We start from the raw sequence: 21,482 nt of genomic DNA, 5'->3' as shown, positions 1-21,482 counted from the left end.
TCTTCTAAACTTATTCTAAACTCAAATCTGGGAGTTGAAATAAACTGAAGTAATGCACGTTTGCACATTATGCTGGGGATATCTTTCCTAGTTTTTGCAAGCTGCATGCCTTCTTGCTAAATATTATTTTTTTCCTTTCAGCGATGAGGTTTGTAGGCGTCTGCTCTAATGTGACAGTGCACTGCTGTTGTTCTGAAGCTCGCAGTCAAGTGCCCGCTTATTGGCTGGCTGTGAGGTGAAAGGTTGTTGCTGTCGTCAAATCTGCTCTGAGGACTGGACTCTGGAGGCAGAGCAGGACATATTTGGGAAAGGTACTGATGAGAGGAAATGGGAAGCAGTCGCAGGCAGGGGCTAGCAGACGGTGCAATGGCAGGATGCTGATTTGCCACAGCAGGTTTCATCTTTGGAACCTCCCAGAGCCTATACATACCTAGCCCAAAGCAATAGCCTACGTTATGACGACAACCATTTTTTCGACTGACGACGACCTTCGCGTGCGGCAGACAAGACAGCACAACGTCTGGATGAATGTACACCTAATTTTATTCACAGAAATGGCATGTAAATAGTGCCTTTGCTGCATTTGGACGAACCTTGGATGCGCGCCGATTAGTCATTTACCGGTGTTACAGCTTCAGAATTTTGCCCGAAAAGACGCGTCTCTTACCTCATTTGCAAGGATATGTCGGCGCAGTCCCATCATCAATAACCAATGTGGGATAGTCTACGGGGAATAATACTTTTGACACCACATTTTGGCCTGTGTTGAATTGATTCATTATATTCAGCAGACGATAGGCATAAACAATGGCGGGCCCAGAGCAGTCCAAGCAGCAGCAGGTAGAGGAGAAAGCTGAGCACATAGACGACGCTGAGCTCGCTCTTCAAGGTATCAACATGCTTCTCAACAACGGATTCAAGGAGAGCGACGAGCTTTTCAGAAAATACAGGTGAGATACTTTTCCTGCTTTTCATAATTTCATAAAATGTAGCCTATAGTAATATTTGGTCATCAGATCTCATTGCCCACAGCAGGCCTATTAGGCCAGACTTTTCCAAACTCGCCCCCCCGTTTTGTTTTTTGCTCTAGCGCTAGCTACAACGCTCATTCAAATAACCAACTCACCATCAAGCTTTAGTTATCTGAATCAGCTGAGTAGTCCTAGGGAAAAAAACTAAACTTGCACCCAGGACCGAGTTTGGGAAACCCTGTATTAGGCTACATAATTATTTGAATTACACAGGTGATTAATTTGAAGGGTGTGCCTTTGTGTGCTCAAACATCAGACTAACTGCACCAACCTGTTTTCAAGGCCCTGTTCAAATACTTGTATTAACCCTCCCAACTTGAGGTGATCACTGATCCTACAGCATGTAGGTATAGCTGCATCACATTTCTTTACCTATGCAATCATGACAGATGCACGATCACCCTGAGGCATTATTACGGATTTGCATGGTTGTTTCTACAAATTTAACCCCTGGCAAATTGAAGGTTGGACAGACATATTGATAAAACATCAGAGCTCAGCATATTTCCTTAGAGACGGTATCCTTCAGAGCCTTACAGGCGATTTATATTCTAGGCCTATACAAGGCTTTGGTACCATTACAGCATTATAGTCTGAGTGGCCATCAGTAATTCCCCAAACACACTGTCCAAGTCCAACACAAAGCCATTATTGTTCTCTTTGGCAGAACTCACTGGTACCAAAACAGGGTATGACCATGGTTAGGCATAATTGTCCTTTAAATGATGTTTGCACCTGTGGCTGTGATTATGTATGATTTGCTTTACCCGCTATTTCATCTTAAATCTGCAGATGAATGCTACTGACTTGGTTTAACATAATGAAAGTCTACATTTGTGTCTAAATGTAAATCTATCCTTGTCTCTTGAAACTATCCCCATTCATAGCCTAACCCCAAACAGGAAATGAAATAGTCATCTCTGCACTCCAGCCTGGCCCTGACATTCCAAACAACAGTTGAATGGGTAATGGTGACTGAGAAATGGAAGGGTAGTACACTGCACTCACTGCAATCCAGCTCTGTTTGTGCCAACGGGAGAAACTGACATTTACTGTGCTAATTTTAGCTTTCTGGTTAATCAAGCCTTTCTCCCTCCATGAGTCGCTGATGATGCTGAGACAGAGGAACGGACTGAATGTCCCTCAGTATAGCACTGTGTGAAACAGATCTGGTTCTTAGTATTGGGGAAGATGTGCATGGTTATTGTTATAACAATTTCAGTAATGATTATTGATAATCAGTTATGATATCGTTACCTTTAGTTAGTTATCATTAGTAACATAACCTTTACCTAGTCGATACTCAAGTGCACTGGTTATCTTTTCTCTGCTTTCTTGAATTATGTTCGGTATGAGGCAGAAGTAAGTGTCTCTCTGGCTGCGTTTACACAGCCAAATTCAGATTCCCCCCCCCCCCCACACACTAATTGTTCAACAGATCTTTTCACATCAAATAATTTTCAGAATTGGGCTGCCTGTCTAAATGCAGCTTCTGTGTCTATCGCTCCCTTCCATAGCAGTACCCACCCATAGCACGCACTCCAGCAGGTATATTTCACTGGTCACCCCCAAAGCCAATTCCTCCTTCGACCGCCTTCCAATTCTCTGCTGCCAATGACTGGAACGTACTGTAAAAATCACTGAAGCTGGAGACTCATATCTCCCTCACTTTAAGCACCAGCTGTCAGAGCAGCTCACAGATCACTGCACCTGTACATAGCCCATCTGTAATTAGCCCATCCAACTACCTCATCCCCATACTGTTATCTATTTTATTTATTTTGCTCCTTTGCACCCAAGTATCTCTACTTGTACACTCATCTTCTGCACATCTATCACTCCAGTGTTTAATTGTTATATTGTAATTATTTTGCCACTATGGCCTATTTATTGCCTTACCTCTGTTATCCTACCTCATTTGCACACACTGTATATAGACTTTTTCTATTGTATTATTGACTGTATGTATGTTTATTCCATGTGTAACTATGTGTTGTTGTTTGTGTTGCACTGCTTTGGTTTATCTTGGCCAGGTCGCAGTTGTAAATTAGCCTACCTGGTTAAATAAAGGTTAAATAAAATAACTATATGTTGTCCTTTCTCTTCAGGACTCACAGTCCACTGATGAGCTTTGGGGCCAGTTTTGTCAGCTTCCTGGTGAGTTTCCTGAGACTGCATCTTGACTGCAGGACAGGTGTTTTGTCATGACCCCTTGGTTGCAATAACCTCTAGCTTACTTCCCTGGTGGTGGTTCACATCCTGCCTCTACTGACATTCTCTCTCATGACATCACTACAAGCATGCAAGCTATGAGAGACAGGGCAAATGTAATTACTCATCCTAACAATATTAGTGTGCAACGTTACACCATCATAAACCATACAATGCACTGCGTAAGTTAGATGAGGTGTCAGGACTTGACGTGACCCAATTTGTGTAATGGATTACATCGTCGTGACCACTATTGTCCATTTCCCCTCATTTATACATTACCATAATGGATGCATCTTCAGCTTATCAAACGCATTTTGCTGTGGATATTCTCGCTATCTCTCTGCTGCAGTGATGTGTTTGTCTCCCTGGGGGGGGGGGCAGAGATTTTCTGCAGCATGGTCACGAAACAGACCCCGTCACTGCCCCTCATGTCAGAGTTGGAGCACCATGAAGCGAGAGATAATGTCATCCTCCTCTGCTCTCCCATGCAATAAAAAACGCTTGGAAGGATAGTGTGTGGGGATGGGTCAATGACAACACAAACAGGCCACTGATGCATAGAGGGCCTCACACTGAAAAAGCATTCAATTCATCTGAAATTAAAACTTACATATTTATATAAGGATGAGGGCATACATTGCATGTCTTTGACTGACAGTTTGATAAAAGGCAACTGAACAAAGAGATTCTTGACCAAGCCAGAGTGTGGGTCTCAAACGTAACACACAGATACACACAATATATTCTGGTTGTCACAGTGTTTCAACGTGTGCTATGGCCTAGAAAGAGCTCTTTGTCCTGAGCCTGCTTTGTGATACCATTGCGTAACCCCTGTGTTATAACCCTCCTTCAATCCGATTACCGCACATTTGTTCACAATACACCCCAATGAAATCAAAATTAAAATCAGGTACTTATTTCTTTAATTACTTGCATGAGTGTTTTCTTTGTGCCAGCGTTAGCTGAAAAGCTCCAATGGGTTTGTTGTTGTTGTTGTGTGTGTGTGTGATGTTGCAGAATGCCATGATGACCTTTGAGGAGGAGAAGATGCAGACGGCGTGTGACGACCTGAGGACCACAGAGAAGCTGTGTGAGAGTGACAACGTTGGCGTCATAGAGACAATCAGGAACAAGATCAAGAAGAGTGTGAGTGGGTGACTGATTACAGACAGACAGGCAGAGAGCTTTTGTTTACATGGAGCATTTATGTTTAGGATATCCCGACATTCCACTGGGCACACACTGGTTGAATCAACGCTGTTTCCACGTTATTTCAAGGAAAATACATTGAACCAATGTGAAATAGACATTGGGACGTGCCCAGTGGGATTGGTCATGTAACATGCATAATTCTGTCTTGATTTCTGCTGGTTATACACCATCACATTGTTTCCAGCTGTATCAGTATCAATAATCAAAGTCAAGATCTTCTATATTGAGCTTAATGATATTGGCAACTATGAGATCACGTCAATCCCACACTCAATGTAATTAGTAACGAAGCAATAGAATGGAGACCTGTTTATGATCAACACGGGGATTCTTCATTACATAGCTGGAATGGCTGATGGTTTAGCTGAGTGTTGATCAGAGAATTACCAGACTACTGTGTGTTTCTGTCTGTCAGTTGGAGTCCCAGAGGTCAGGGGTCGTGGTTGTGGACCGCCTGCAGCGACAGATCATTGTGGCCGACTGCCAGGTCTACCTCGCTGTGCTCTCCTTCATCAAGCAGGAGCTCTCATGTAATGTATCATTTGTTGAATCCACAATCATTCACTTACTGATGTACTGTAGCTTGCTTGATGGCAATGCAGTATGTATTGTTTTCATACATTTTCTATTTAATTATATGTAATATGATTATTTCCAGTCTACTAATTTTGGGAAGTTTTGCAAGTAAAATAGGAATCATGAGAGTTAACTGGATTTGACTGGATTGACTCTTACAGTATCTTCTCCTCAACAGCATACATCAAAGGAGGCTGGATCCTCCGTAAGGCCTGGAAGATGTACAATAAGTGCCACAGTGACATCAGTCAGCTGCAGGAGACCTGCGTGAGGCGCTGTTCCTCCCATGAGGAGGATCTATCCTCAGACCAGGCCAACCACAACACCCCAGTGGAGGGTGCTGTGACTGCAGAGGCCCTGGACCGACTCAAGGGCTCCGTCAGCTTCGGCTACGGCCTCTTCCATCTCTGCATCTCCATGGTACCACCACACCTGCTCAAGATCATCAACCTGCTGGGTTTCCCTGGCGACCGTCTCCAGGGTCTGTCCTCCCTCATGTATGCCAGTGAGAGTAAGGACATGAAGGCCCCGCTAGCTACGTGAGTATGAGTATTAAATCACTTCTTAGAGGGCTGAAGTACAAGGAAAGACAGAGGGAGAGCTAGAGAGAGACTTAGGGTTCGATTCAATCCGTAGCGCTGAAGATCTGCTTTGTAGTGCGATTGACATTTAAAGGCAATATTCCCAAATCAAACTTTATTTGTCACATGCGCCGAATACAACGAGTGTAGACCTTACCGTGAAATGCATACTTACAAGCCCTTTACCAACAGTGCAGTTCAAGAAGAGTTAAGAAAATATTTACCAAATAAACTAAAGTAAGAAATAATAAAAAGTAACAGAATAACATAACAATAATGAGTCAGTGTGGAGGCTATATACAGGGGGTACCGGTACCGAGTCAGTGTGGAGGCTATATACAGGGGGTACCGGTACCGAGTCAGTGTGGAGGCTATATACAGGGGGTACCGGTACCGAGTCAGTGTGGAGTCTATATACAGGGGGTACCGGTACCGAGTCAGTGTGGAGGCTATATACAGGGGGTACCGGTACCGAGTCAGTGTGGAGTGAGTCTATATACAGGGGGTACCAGTACCGAGTCAGTGTGGAGTGAGTCTATATACAGGGGGTACCGGTACCGAGTCAGTGTGGAGGCTATATACAGGGGGTACCGGTACCGAGTCAGTGTGCAGGGCTACAGGTTAGTTGAGGTCATTTGCACATAGAGGTGGGGGTAGGTAGGGGTGAAGTGACTATGCATAGATAATTAAACAGTGAGTAGAAGCAATGTACAAAACAAATGGAGGGGGAGTGTCAATGTAAATAGTCCTCTGGCCATTTGATTAATTGTTCAGCAGACTTATGGATTGGGGGTAGAAGCTGTTAAGGAGCATTTTGGTATTAGACTTGGCACTCCGGTACCGCTTGCCGTGCGTCTATGACCTGGGTGACTGGAGTCTCTGACAATTTTGGGGGGCTTTCCTCTGACACCTACTATTATATAGGTCCTGGATGGCAGGAAGTTTGGCCCCAGTGATGTACTGGGCCGTACGCACTACCCTCTGTAGCGCATTATGGTCAGATTCCGAGCAGTTGCCATACCGGGCGGTGATGCAACCGGTCAGGATGCTCTCGATGGTGCAGCTGTAGAACTATTTGAGGATCTGGGGGCATGTGCCAAATCTTTTCAGTCTCCTGAGGGGGAAAAGTTTTGTCGTGCCCTCTTCACGACTGTCTTGGTGTGTTTGGACCATGATAGTTCGTTGGTGATGTGGACACCAAGGAACTTGAAACTCTCGAACTGCTCCATTACAGCCCTGTTGATGTTGATGTGGGCCTGTTCGGCCCACCTTTTCCTGTAGTCCACAATCAGCTCCTTTGTCTTGCTCACATTGAAGGAGAGGTAGTTGTTCTGGCAACACACAGCCAGGTTTCTGACCTCCTCCCTATAGGCTGTCTCATTGTTGTCGGTAATCAGGCCTACCATTGTTGTGTCATCAACAAACTTAATGATGGCGTTGGAGTAATATTTGGCCACACAGTCATGGGTGAACAGGGAGTACAGGAGGGGACTGAGCACGCACCCCTGAGGGGCCCCCTTGTTGAGTACCAGCGTGGCAGACGTGTTGTTGCCTACCCTTACCACCAGGGGATGGCCAGTCAGGATCCAGTTGCAGAGTGAGGTGTTTAGTCCCAGGGTCCTTAGCTTAGTGATGAGCTTTGTGGGCACTATGGTGTTGAACGCTGAGCTGTAGTCAATGAACAGCATTCTCACATAGGTGTTCCTTTTGTCCAGGTGGGAAAGGGACGTGTGGAGTGCGATTTGAGATTGTGTCATCTGTGGATCTGTTGGGGTGGTAAACTAATTGGAGTGGGGCTAGGGTATCCAGGATGATACTGTTGATACTGTTGATGTGAGTCATGACCAGCCTTTCAAAGCACTTCATGGCTACCGACGTGACTGCTACGGGCAGTAATCATTTATGCAGGTTACCTTTGGTTCCTTGGGCAAAGGGACTATGATGGTTCGCTTGAAACATGTAGGTATTACAGACTCATCAGAAAGAGGTTGAAAATGTCAATGAAGACACTCGCCAGTTGGTCCGCCCATGCTTTGAGTACACATCCTGGTAATCTGTCTGGCCCTGCGGATTTGTGAATGTTGACCTGTTGTAAGGTCTTACTCACATCGGCTATCGAAAGTGTTATCACACAGTCATCCAGAACAGCTGGTACTCTCATATACAGTGCCTTGAGAAAGTATTCGGCCCCCTTGAACTTTGCGACCTTTTGCCACATTTCAGGCTTCAAACATAAAGATATAAAACTGTATTTTTTTGTGAAGAATCAACAACAAGTGGGACACAATCATGAAGTGGAACAACATTTATTGGATATTTCAAACTTTTTAAACAAATCAAAAACTGAAAAATTGGGCGTGCCAAATGATTCAGCCCCCTTAAATTAATACTTTGTAGCGCCACCTTTTGCTGCGATTACAGCTGTAAGTCGCTTGGGGTATGTCTCTATCAGTTTTGCACATCGAGAAACTGAAATGTTTTCCCATTCCTCCTTGCAAAACAGCTCGAGCTCAGTGAGGTTGGATGGAGAGCATTTGTGAACAGCAGTTTTCAGTTCTTTCCACAGATTCTCGATTGGATTCAGGTCTGGACTTTGACTTGGCCATTCTAACACCTGGATATGTTTATTTTTGAACCATTCCATTGTAGATTTTGCTTTATGTTTTGGATCATTGTCTTGTTGGAAGACAAATCTCCGTCCCAGTCTCAGGTCTTTTGCAGACTCCATCAGGTTTTCTTCCAGAATGGTCCTGTATTTGGCTCCATCCATCTTCCCATCAATTTTAACCATCTTCCCTGTCCCTGCTGAAGAAAAGCAGGCCCAAACCATGATGCTGCCACCACCATGTTTGACAGTGGGGATAGGGTGTTCAGGGTGATGAGCTGTGTTGCTTTTACGCCAAACATAACGTTTTGCATTGTTGCCAAAAACTTCAATTTTGGTTTCATCTGACCAGAGCACCTTCTTCCACATGTTTGGTGTGTCTCCCAGGTGGCTTGTGGCAAACTTTAAACAACACTTTTTATGGATATCTTTAAGAAATGGCTTTCTTCTTGCCACTCTTCCATAAAGGCCAGATTTGTGCAATATACAACTGATTGTTGTCCTATGGACAGAGTCTCCCACCTCAGCTGTAGATCTCTGCAGTTCATCCAGAGTGATCATGGGCCTCTTGGCTGCATCTCTGATCAGTCTTCTCCTTGTATGAGCTGAAAGTTTAGAGGGACGGCCAGGTCTTGGTAGATTTGCAGTGGTCTGATACTCCTTCCATTTCAATATTATCGCTTGCACAGTGCTCCTTGGGATGTTTAAAGCTTGGGAAATCTTTTTGTATCCAAATCCGGCTTTAAACTTCTTCACAACAGTATCTCGGACCTGCCTGGTGTGTTCCTTGTTCTTCATGATGCTCTCTGCTCTTTTAACGGACCTCTGAGACTATCACAGTGCAGGTGCATTTATACGGAGACTTGATTACACACAGGTGGATTGTATTTATCATCATTAGTCATTTAGGTCAACATTGGATCATTCAGAGATCCTCACTGAACTTCTGGAGAGAGTTTGCTGCACTGAAAGTAAAGGGGCTGAATAATTTTGCACGCCCAATTTTTCAGTTTTTGATTTGTTAAAAAAGTTTGAAATATCCAATAAATGTCGTTCCACTTCATGATTGTGTTCCACTTGTTGTTGATTCTTCACAAAAAAATACAGTTTTATATCTTTATGTTTGAAGCCTGAAATGTGGCAAAAGGTCGCAAAGTTCAAGGGGGCCGAATACTTTCGCAAGGCACTGTATGCTTCAGCTCAATCGGAAATTACCTTTACATTTCAATCACGTTATAACGCTGAACTGAAGTGCTACGGTTTGAATCGAGCCCTTACTCATAACTGAAGGGAATGACTTTCAAGTAATGAGAGAAGGAAAGGGATTATGTTCTGTTAGGTTCAAAATGAACCTAGTAAAACTCACAGACGATTAGTAAAGTTTAAACCAAGTTTATTCACCCAGCTGCATTAGACAAAAGACATATTCACACAAGCACTGATACTTAACTCTTTCTCCTATACTGAGTCTCCTCCTACACATCTGAACAGCCAATACACCTCTGTTGCTAACCAGAAGATTAGTTCTTCCTCACTTCATCTGACCTCACTTCGGCCCCAAATTATTCACTCCTCCCCAACTCACGTCTGTCATGTTGACTCGTACCGTACCAGCCTGTGTCACTTCTCCTCCCATAGGATCCCTAATGTCTGACAATAACTGGTAGAATGTAAACATCATCGGTGCCATGAATAAGGATATTTCATATTTTCAAGTTAGTTCCCCCTGTTGAACATTAACTCCACACAGTTCATCATTTTTAAATTATTTAACTAGGCAAGTCAGTTAAGAACAAATTCTTATTTTCAATGACGGCCTAGGAACAGTGGGTTAACTGCCTGTTCAGGGGCAGAACGACAGATTTGTACCTTGTCAGCTCGGGGGTTTGAACTTGCAACCTTCCAGTTACTAGTCCAACGCTCTAACCACTAGGCTACGCTGCCGCCTCATTATGTCAACTAGGAAATTACTTACTTACAAACAATGATAATAAAACATTAACAAAAAAATAAAACATGATTAACATTCACAGTTGATTATTATGTTTACAAATTCAAGACTTATGGCCTCTCTTCTATAATCACACTCTGCACACTCCTATTCCCATTTCTTGTCAGACAACCGAATGACAGCTGGAGCTTTTGGCTTCTTCCATTTTAGCTGTAGATTTTGACTTTCTCCATTTCAACTTCTGGTTCCTAAGAGAGTGATAGCACAAGACTTGAAAAGCAAAAACAAACACAAAACATAACAGTATTAATCATGTGTGAAACTATGCATAATTATATATAGCAACGTTTGAGAACATGACAATTCCCACTCTCTCTTTGCCTGAATTTGCCTTCAGGATACTTTTCTGCTGGGTTCCACAAAAATGAAAGCCCTAAAAAAAACTCTTCATGCTTTCACCCAGTCTTCCCCCTCAGACCACGGGCTCTCAAGAGGTGTTCCCAAGCCATGTCATTCTCACTTTGCTCCCCTTCTTCTTCCTCCATAGCCACCCGATATATACGTGCAGTGGCCTTAATCAACTTTACCTCTTCTTTTTTTTTTTTTTTTCAATTTCATGGTATCCAATTGTTGTAGTAGCTACTATCTTGTCTCATCGCTACAACTCCCGTACAGGCTCGGGAGAGACGAAGGTTGAAAGTCATGTGTCCTCCGATACACAACCCAACCAAGCCAAGCCGCACTGCTTCTTAACACAGTGCGCATCCAACCCGGAAGCCAGCCGCACCTATGCGCCGGAGGAAACACCGTGCACCTGGCCACCTTGGCTAGCGCACACTGCGCCCAGCCCGCCACAGGAGTCGCTGGTGCGCGATGAGACAAGGACACCCCTACCGACCAAGCCCTTCCTAACCCAGGCGACGCTAGGCCAATTGTGTGTCGCCCCACGGACCTCCCGGTCGGTTACGACAGAGCCTGGGCGCGAACCCAGGGACTCTGATGGCACAGCTGGCGCTGCAGTACAGCGCCCTTAACCACTGCGCCACCCGGGAGGCCGACTTTACCTCTTCTTGAGGTAATTCAGCAACATCAAGGCCCTCAGAAAACGATGTCCCAACAATGCTACTAAAGTAACCCCTGCTACTACTAACACTGCCCATGACAAAATCCCCAATTTGCTCCATATTCCCAATTCCATGCTGTTAATATAGCCTCCTTCACTTACTGTCCCTACAGCGATTGCTGTGAGAATAGCTACTGCCTGGAATCTGTATCCTGCTCTTCTATTGTCGTGGTTCACTGATAGATCTAGGACAGACCCTTTCAGATACTTTCTACCTGTTTCCCAACTCATATCCGGTCCCCTAGCCACCAACATCCCCAATGACCTTCTGTATTCTGCTACAGTCTGTACCTGTGGATAATACTCTCTTGTGCTCAGGTTAGATTGGTCACAATCTTCTGGGAGATATGTCAAGTGTTTGCTGGCGTTTAGAAATGGGGAAGAGATTAATGACTTTAAAAGAGTATCCAACCTAACAAAACTCTGAGTCACAGGTTTCTTGAAAGTTGACAATAATGTCTGAAATGCCAACACCATCTCTGCTACTCTCACCATGATCTGGGTATGTGTAATGTTCAATTTAACATCATAATAGTCTTTATATTGTGCACAGTTAGCTGTTTCCCTCTCCTACGAGCTATCTCCTGTAGCAATATACATAGAGTGGTGTCATCCCCAGAGACTATCACCCCGACCTTAATTTATGAGCCCCCACAGATCTCCCCCAGTCACATTGCCTTCTGCTCACACATTTATGTAAACATTCTGTCTCAAACACAGGCCTCATATGTACCTTGCCTCCTGCTACAAATACATTTGAACATAAATCATTCCATCTAGCCCATAACACATTAGTCACTACTATATTTATAACCATACTAAAACATTTTCAAATCAATTTTCCATTTCCACCAATTCCTCATCTGGAACAATGATCACTCTTATATCCCACGACACCTAAAAACATATTGACTTGAACAGGGAAGAGAGAAAATACATGTTTAATAATTTCACACCACCCTTGATGTGACTAAGACTGGGGAAAGAACAGTCCATCCTTTCCGTTCTATGCCCATGGGATGCTAGTCTCCATGCCCGTCTATGCCCGTCTATGCACATGGGATGCTAGTCTCCATGCCCGTCTATGCCCGTCTATGCACATGGGAGCTAGTCTCCATGCCCGTCTATGCCCGTCTATGCACATGGGATGCTAGTCTCCATGCCCGTCTATGCCCATGTGATGCTAGTCTCCATGCCCGTCTATGCCCATGTGATGCTAGTCTCCATGCCCGTCTATGCCCATGTGATGCTAGTCTCCATGCCCGTCTATGCCCATGTGATGCTAGTCTCCATGCCCGTCTATGCCCATGTATGCCCATGTGATGCTGGTCTCCATGCCCGTCTATGCCCATGTGATGCTGGTCTCCATGCCCGTCTATGCCCATGTGATGCTAGTCTCCATGCCCGTCTATGCCCATGTGATGCTGGTCTCCATGCCCGTCTATGCCCATGTGATGCTAGTCTCCATGCCCGTCTATGCCCATGTGATGCTGGTCTCCATGCCCGTCTCCTTCATTTTCATCCTTGGGTGTTAACGCAAGACACAGACTATGAGCCTTGTATGCATTTAATTGTACCGTATCATCCAGCAATCCACATGTATTGATATGCTTTAACATTAGGATTATGATGACATTGTTAAACAAAAACTCTTTCATGGTTGAGTCAAGCTGTTATCCAGTGAGTTCTCTAATAACCTCCCTCTCTGAGGACACTTAAAGATACGGTTTCTAGAGAGAAAACCTTCCCTAGACCCTATACATTCGAGCAGTGCACCCACCCCTCACAGTTTGAGAGTAGCGCTCTCTCGCTTTATCCGATTCATAGTTAAAACATTTGATAAATTATCCAACCAAAATGTTAAATGACAGTCCTTAGTGCTGTACTTTGAGTCTATCACTTGAATTCAAGCTTCTCAACCTGGCACACATCATCACGGTTAGAATGTACATTTATAACCGGGACCACATATTACCGGTAATAACTGTCGCGAGTGGCATGGTAATGACAGATTGGTATCTCAATTAGAGGTCGACCGACTATGATTTTTCAACGCCGATACCGATTATTGGAGGACCAAAAAAAGGCGATACCGATTAATCGGCCCATTTTTGTATATAAATATATATTTGTAATAATGACAATTACAACAATACTGAATGAACAATGAACACTTCCTTTAACTTAATATAATACATAAATAAAATATATTTAGTCTCAAATAAATAATGAAACATGCTCAATTTGGTTTAAAAAATCAAAAAACACAGTGTTGGAGAAGAAAGTAAAAGTGCAATATGTGTCATGTAAAAAAGCTAACATTTAAGTTCCTTGCTCAGAACATATGAAAGCTGGTGGTTCAATATTCCTGGTTTTTCAATATTCCCAGTTAAGAAGTTTTAGGTTGTAGTTATTATAGGAATTATGATGCATCAACTATTTCTCTCTATACCATTTGTATTTCATATACCTTTGACTATTGGATGTTCTAATAGGCACTTTAGTATTGCCAGCCTAATCTCAGGAATTGATAGGGTTGAAGTCATAAACAGCGCTGTGATTCAAGCATTGCTAAGAGCTGCTGGCAAACGCAGTAAAGTTTGAATGAATGCTTACGAGCCTGCTGCTGCCTCCCACCACTCAGTCAGACTGCTCTATCAAATCATAGACTTAAGTATAATATAATAAACACAGAAATACGAGCCTTTGGTCATTAATATGGTCAAATCCAGAAACTATAATTTCGAAAACAAAAACGTTTATTCTTTCAGTGAAATACGGAACCGTTCCGTATTTCATCGAACGGGTGGCAACCCTAAGTCTAAATATTGCTGTTACATTGCACAACGTTCAATGTTATGTCATAATTATGTAAAATTCTGGCAAATTAGTTCGTAACGAGCCAGGCAGACCAAACTGTTGCATATACCCTGACTCTGCGTGCAATGAACGCAAGAGAAGTGACACGATTTCCCTGGTTAATATTGCCTGCTAACATGAATTTCTTTTAACAAAATATGCAGGTTTAAAAAATATACTTCAGTGTTATGATTTTATGAAAGGCATTGATGTTTATGGTTAGGTACATTCGTGCAACGATTGTGTTTTTTTCGCGAGTGCACTTTTGTTAAATCATCCCCTGTTTGGCGAAGTAGGCTGTGATTCGATGATAAATTAACAGGCACCGCATTGATTATATGCAACGCAGGACAAGCTAGTGAACCTAGTAATACCATCAACCATGTGTACTTAACTAGTGATTATATGAAGATTGATTGTTTTTTATAAGTTTAACGGAACCTACCCTACAACATATATTTATAACTGGTCGTTACACAATGGGCCGACTGAATAAACTCAGACTTTCTAGGTCCGTATCCTATCATTTTTCAGCCCACAATTGTCATCTCCCCAAGGTGTAGGAACTGTGCCGACCTTGTTGCCAGCTCCTGCTCCACTGATCTGGATTCTCTGCTTTGACTATAAATCGTGCTGAACTCGCAGTGCCAACTGTTAGGTTCGAAATGAACCTAGTAAAACAGCTGCATTAGACAAAAGACATATTCACACAAGCACTGATATTTAACCCTTTCTCCTATACTGAGTCTCCTCCTACACGTCTGAACAGCCAATACACCTCTGTTGCTGAACTGAAGTGCTACGGATTGAATCGAGGCCTTACTCATAACTGAAGGGAATGACTTTCAAGTAATGAGAGAAGGAAAGGGATTATGTTCTGTTAGGTTCTAAATGAACCTAGTAAAACTCACAGACGATTAGTCAAGTTTAAACCAAGTTTATTCACCCAACTGTATAAGACAAAAGACATTCACACAAGCACTGATACTTAACTCTTTCTCCAATACTGAGTCTCCTCAGAGAGAGTTCCCCTCTCTGCATCGGTGCCATGCATAAGGATATTTCAAGTTTAAAAGTCAGTTCCCAACAGTTCATAATGTTCAGGTCACTGTCAGTTCTTTTTACTGCTTGAGTGAGCTGCTATACGTAGATATGATGTCATCGTTTGATAGAAAAGCAGAGCACAGGTCTTGATGTTGATTTGATTGGGGGTGACGTGTTGTGTTATTCTGCATGATCAGCTTCTGCTGACGTGTTCCAGCTCATCTCTTCCCCAGCTCTTGGCACAGTGCTTGTTCCTGTTGTCTCATACATGGCCATCTGTTCTGTAATATCTGTAGTATCATAATGACATATTATAATCATAGGGTATTTATTCATTGTATAATACATGCAACCAGGGACAGGTGTTAGTTAGTAAAATATGTCAAATGGGAATATTTGATGTCATAGAGAATTGAGGAAACATTAAGTACAATTACATGCTGTCAGTGGCAGTTGAATGGTGAATACTCGTGACGTAAGAAGTAGGTAGACCTAAGAATAGCGGTAATCACGTGCTTATTAGAGTGGTGAAAAAAGGCCCTGTGGACTTAGAATAAATGATCCTAGTAAAACAGCTGCATTAGACAAAAGACATAACAGAAACGGAGACAGAAACTACCATTGGCTATTTATGAAATTGAGATGGTGTTTTACCAAATTACTGGAGTGGGGTGCAATTTTGTTCTATATGCCATCTTTACAACGCTTTTTTTTGTCAAGAAAGTCAATGTTTCACATTAACTATCTAGCAAACTTGAATGTACAGTAATCGATATTTAATAAAAACATCTAGAATTGTCTCACAAATAAACCTGATTGCTTCCTCTTTCCTCTGCCCAGATTGGCCCTCCTGTGGTACCACACAGTAGTGCTGCCTTTCTTTGCTCTGGATGGTTCTGACACTCAGGCAGGCCTGGAGGAGGCCAAGGCCATTCTCCAGAGGAAGGCTGTGGTCTACCCCAATTCCTCCCTCTTCATGTTCTTTAAAGGACGGGTTCAGAGATTAGAGGTGAGCATGATGGGGTCATCTGACTGTGAAATAACAGTCTGTTGCCGCTTAGCGTTGTACAATACAGTAAGTTGTTGTAGGTCTTAGTAGCTTAGGGCTCTATAAAATCCATTAGATTATTTGCCTAATTACATTTAGCTTTTTCCCAAATTTAATTTCTCTGTTTTGTTTTTCCGGATTTCAATTTTCCCCTGGTTTTCACTCTCAATATCACACTTTTTTTAAACAGAAAACAGCTACATTTGATTTTCTAAGTCCACAACAATGCAACCACATCAGGAGACTACTTTTGAGGTCTTGAATTTTTTTAAATATTTTTTTATAGATATGTAGATAGTTGCCCCTTTAATTCCAGCACTCACCTTGCAAGAGAATGTTGTTTGGTAGAGTTTTCAAAACAAGTATCCACTGGATTTATACAGATAATCATGATATAATTCTGACAGGTACTTTGTAGATTTCAGGAAAGCCTTTCCATCTACCAAAATACTTTTCATTAGCATCATCGCTAATGGCTGCACAAAGTGGCGCGCACTGCACATACACAGACGGGGAATTCTCTTTGCCTATTTAGAAAGTTGCATTCTCTTTGTTATGATAAACCTGGGCAAATTTAATAAATGTTCAATACATTTAGTTGATTCCCTACTAAGTTCAATGCATGTCTGGATTGTCTGGATTCCGTGATTCCATCCGCATTCTCCTCGATGCGGATTTTATAGGACCCTAGTAGCTCGTAATTGTGTAAAGTGATATGCTATCTCTATCCCATCTATCTCCAGTGCCAAATTAACAGTGCTCTGGTGTCCTTCCATGATGCACTAGAGCTGGCATCAGACCAAAGAGAGATCCAGCACGTGTGTCTCTATGAAATTGGTATGTTTCCCTGACATTCATGCTTACTTTCAAATGAGCACCCACACATGCAGACACTCATCATGTACATTCAGTTCATTCAGAATGTATCCATTTGTCTTGTCTTGACTTCAGGCTGGTGCAGTATGATCGAGATGAACTTTGAGGATGCGTTTAGGTCATTTGAGAGGCTGAAGAATGAGTCCCGATGGTCACAGTGTTACTATGCCTACCTGACTGGAGGTGAGAGAGCCACTGCCCCAGGAACGTGTGGACCATTGATTCTCATCGTCTTCATCATCTTCCCAAAATGATCTCACACTCTAACCCCCCCCCCCCCCCACTCCCTGTAAAGTATGTCAGGGAGCTGCAGGGGACTTAGATGGTGCCAAGGATGTCTTCAAAGATGTCCAGAAACTGTTCAAGAGGAAGAACAACCAGATTGAGCAGTTTGCCCTCAAGCGGGTGGGTCATTTTCACCCAGATGTGTTTACCATATCTTTATCTACTCTTTGTGAAACTAATAACCATGAACCCTCTCCCTTTCTCTACCATGGCCTCTCTGCCCCCGTCCTACTGCAGGCAGAGAGACTGAGGAAGATGTCTCCCACCAGAGAGCTATGCATTCTGGGGGTCATAGAGGTGCTGTACCTGTGGAAGGCTCTGCCCAACTGCTCCTCCTCCAAACTGCAGCTCATGAATCAGTGTAAGGGCTGGACCTTTATCAGAGGGGGATCTCCAAGTCAAGGAGTTTCCTTTGACACAATGGGGTGCAAACCACTGTACTAAATGTTGTGAAGTATTTGAACATTTCTGACCAATGTTGTGAAGTATTTCACAATTTCTGTCTTTGAGAAATTGGGCTTTGTTCAGTCTGTATCGCTGAATATCGCTTTCAGATTGAGCGATAGAAATGTAAAGGGGATTTCCGATTGTGCTGAACTTCCACAATACAGGTCAAATAGAGTCCGTTGTCTCCTCTCTTTTCAGTGTTACAGAGTGTGGATGACGCATCGTGCAGAGGTCTGAAAAACCTCCTTCTCGGTTCCATCCACAAATGTCATGGAAATAATAAAGATGCCATCCAGGTCATTTGTTCCCGAGCACATTATTGTACTGTGATTACATTATCTTATGCAGGTACAATTAATTATGTAACTCACTATGTATTTGTGGTCAATTATATCATTAGATTTTCCTTTGGTCTTTCTCCTCCCATCTAGTCGTTCCAGCTGGCTGCCAGAGATGAGTTTGGTCGACAAACCAACTCTTATGTGCAGCCATACTCCTGCTATGAGCTCGGATGTGTCCTGCTTGCCCAGCCAGAGGTGAGAATATCTCAACTCAGACAATCTGTGTGTGTATCTGGGTGTCTGTGTCCAAAATTGTATTAAAGGATTTATCTCGATGGACTAATGAGATTTTTTTGTGCATTGTGTTTCTATCCAGACGGTGGGAAAAGGGAGAGCATTTCTGCTTCAGGCAAAGGTACAGTTATCAGATGACATGTATATGAATGGTTAGGGTTTTCCGCTTGGGTTTGAAATGACTACGTAACACAGTCCATTCTGATTGTGAAGTCATCATTTGTTCTGTGCTCTGCCTCTCAGGAGGATTATGCAGGCTATGACTTTGAGAACAGACTTCACGTGCGCATCCACTCAGCCATGGCCACGCTGAAGGAAGTGGTACCCCAATGACCCCGCCCACCACTGGACGAATAATGATGAGGCAACGACTCCGTCTCCAGCTGTGCACTTGATGATATAGGAAGCATGGCTATTTTCTATTCAAAACCACAGTATGACTCATCAGACAAAATAGTTTCCCCCCCTTTTTCTGTTCGATGTTTTACACATCCAAATACAATAAACCAACAATTTCATAGTCAATAGCATTTTCTTCTTAATCTAGTGGAGGGTTTTAGCCCTGCAAACCTTCCTTCCATTCTTTGGACCATACGTAATGGTACATAGGATACTTCTTGAAGAGGCACACCTTATTCTCATTGTCAGGTTTTCTTGACTACAGGTAGTAACAGTACAGTTAAACAGTAAGTAAACTTGTCTTTTGTGTTCTTGTCATGTTCTTGGGAAGACATGTACAAGAGATGTTCGATTACAACCCATAATCGTGATCAAATGGTTATTTGCCAATTGTTTGTGTTTGCCTCATGTGACAAGGCAAGACAAAGGTTCTTGATTGTATTAGTTGTCGCTGTTGTAGTACCCTCTTATTGACCAATATCCATACCATTATCGCCTCTGGTTTTTCAGAAATGTGTCCTAGATTAAATGGCCCTACTTTGCTTGTCATGATGCCAACAAACATAGATCATTTTTTCTGCAATGAGAAAGTATTAGTGAAGTTTTATGGTGACAACAACCCCCTAAATGATGGGACAAGTACTTAGTGGCCTGCTACCTTGTAGTATTGTATTACGCAGCGTGCCATAAAGAGTGTACTATGCCATGCAGTGAAACCTTGTAATATTAGTGTCAGGTACTTTGAATTCTGAATATTATGAAATTGCTTTTACATTCTGACATTCACATTTTAGCATACTTGTTTTGTAACATTTTTGCACAATGCAATATCCAAACAATGTTATAGATGATTTATTTTAGTTTACAAGCAGTGGGCATTGATCTGCACACTATGCATGCAATGGCAGGGGTATTATTAGTGACCCAAGGACCTGAAAGATCCTTTTCTACAGCTGTGTACTATGAATCGGAACATTTTCTTCCTGAGATACTTTGGATGACAACAGAACACATTTATATTAATATTTACTCTGGTTTTTAACAAAAATCCAACAAGGTCCTTATTAACTACAGGCATTGTAATAATCATGGTAGGTTTTAGGTTACTGTACAAACTGGACATTAAAGCTTAATATTCTGTCATTTTAGTTTGATCGGGCTTTTCTATCAGGCCACACTGATGATGAGTGAAACATTCAAGACAGTCACAAACTAAATTGAAAGTGCAGGGTATTGTATCACTGTTTTTATAATCACTCTGAGGTATGGTCTCTAAGCAATAAAAAGCAAGCAAGAAGAGTGCTCATTTTACAATGGAAGTGTGATTAGCTGTCCCACTTCAAATGAATAACAAATGCTTAACTACTTGTGCAAGCACTACATAGCACAAATCTTTCATTAGCAAATTCATACTACATGAAGGGTGATATAAATGGTTTTTAATTCATACTACATGAAGTTTGATTTAAAACGGTATTTAATTCACATTACATTCATTTAGTTATTTTACCTTTATTTAACTAGGCAAGTAAGTTAAGAACAAATTCTTATTTACAATGACGGCCAATCCCCGGGCCAATTGTGTGCCGCCCAATGGGACTCCCCAATCATGTGAAGGGTGATTTAAACGGTATTTAATTCATACTACATGAAGGATGATATAAACAGTCTTTACATCTTGTGCGTGCTAAATTAAGAATAACTCTATTCCACCCTTCATATAAAATGGCATATTCTCATGAAAGAGTTCTGAAGAATCTACATAGATAGGCCTTAGGGTAAAATGGCTTGTGAAAGCTTCAATATGCTGTGTTTCATTTAAAGTGGGACTCTTTTTTTTCATGTTCAAGGATGGGTATGAACACTTTTTTTTTACATCTACACTGAAGTCCGTCAGTGACCTCCCATCTTCTCCTGTGATTGTGTAAAGGGGTGTAAGATTTGGTGTGATGTAAAAGTGTTGACTACTGAGTGGCCATAAAGTGCTGGTATAAAGTAAGTCCACAGCTGTAAGAGCAAAGTATCTTATAATGACATGTAATGATATGAGTTAAATGTCATTATATGTATACCAACAAAAAAAATGGGACATTTCTGTCTTAGAAATGTGCTCTATCCACTTTGTTGTGGGGTTGTAGAGGATGACGTGGAGATAGTTCAATTGTAACAGGGTGGTCCTGTGTGGTGTCTAAAGAGATCTACAAACTGTTCAATAAAGGACTGTCAATTAATCCAGCATTTCAAATTAGCTGTTTCTACACTGAACAAAAATATGAATGCAACATGTAAAGTGTTGGTCCCAGGTTTCATGAGCTGAAATAAAAAATCCCAGATATTTTCGGAGGAGTATTTCTGTCTGTAATAAAGCCTTTTTGTGGGTAAAAAAAACATTTCTGATTGGCTGGGCCTGGCTCTCCAGTGGGTGGGCCTATGCCCTCCCAGACCTACCCATGGCTGCACCCCTGCCTGTCCAGCCATGTGGAATCCATAGATTAGGGCCTAATGAATTTATTATATTATGAACTGTAACTCAGTAAAATGTTTGAAATTGTTGCATATTGCGTTTATATTTTAGTTCAGTATATTGTAATGCCGATAACATCGGTCTTGTGGTTTAATTTATGCCCATATGAAGAAAAAAGTACTTTCTTTGATT

At 42.3% G+C, this 21,482-nt stretch overlaps 1 protein-coding gene across 1 annotated transcript; it reads left to right on the top strand.

Moving 5' to 3' along the window:
- Nucleotides 1-52: 52 nt before the first annotated feature.
- Nucleotides 53-21,057, top strand: LOC115144969 (tetratricopeptide repeat protein 39C). Its single transcript, XM_029686153.2, has 14 exons — nt 53-950; nt 3,140-3,188; nt 4,263-4,391; nt 4,873-4,987; nt 5,212-5,572; nt 16,037-16,205; nt 16,988-17,081; nt 17,196-17,303; nt 17,416-17,525; nt 17,643-17,766; nt 18,051-18,148; nt 18,284-18,388; nt 18,510-18,548; nt 18,671-21,057. The coding sequence occupies exons 1-14, from the start codon at nt 808-810 to the stop codon at nt 18,758-18,760; spliced, it is 1,734 nt and encodes a 577-aa protein (XP_029542013.1). The 5' UTR covers nt 53-807; the 3' UTR covers nt 18,761-21,057.
- The last annotated feature ends 425 nt before the right edge of the window (nt 21,058-21,482 follow it).

Source organism: Oncorhynchus nerka, linkage group LG17 (assembly GCF_034236695.1).
Source record: "Oncorhynchus nerka isolate Pitt River linkage group LG17, Oner_Uvic_2.0, whole genome shotgun sequence".
Classification (NCBI taxonomy): domain Eukaryota; kingdom Metazoa; phylum Chordata; class Actinopteri; order Salmoniformes; family Salmonidae; genus Oncorhynchus; species Oncorhynchus nerka.
The sequence above is the reverse complement of the archived record's forward strand: the minus strand, read 5'-3'. Positions and strand labels throughout refer to the sequence as shown.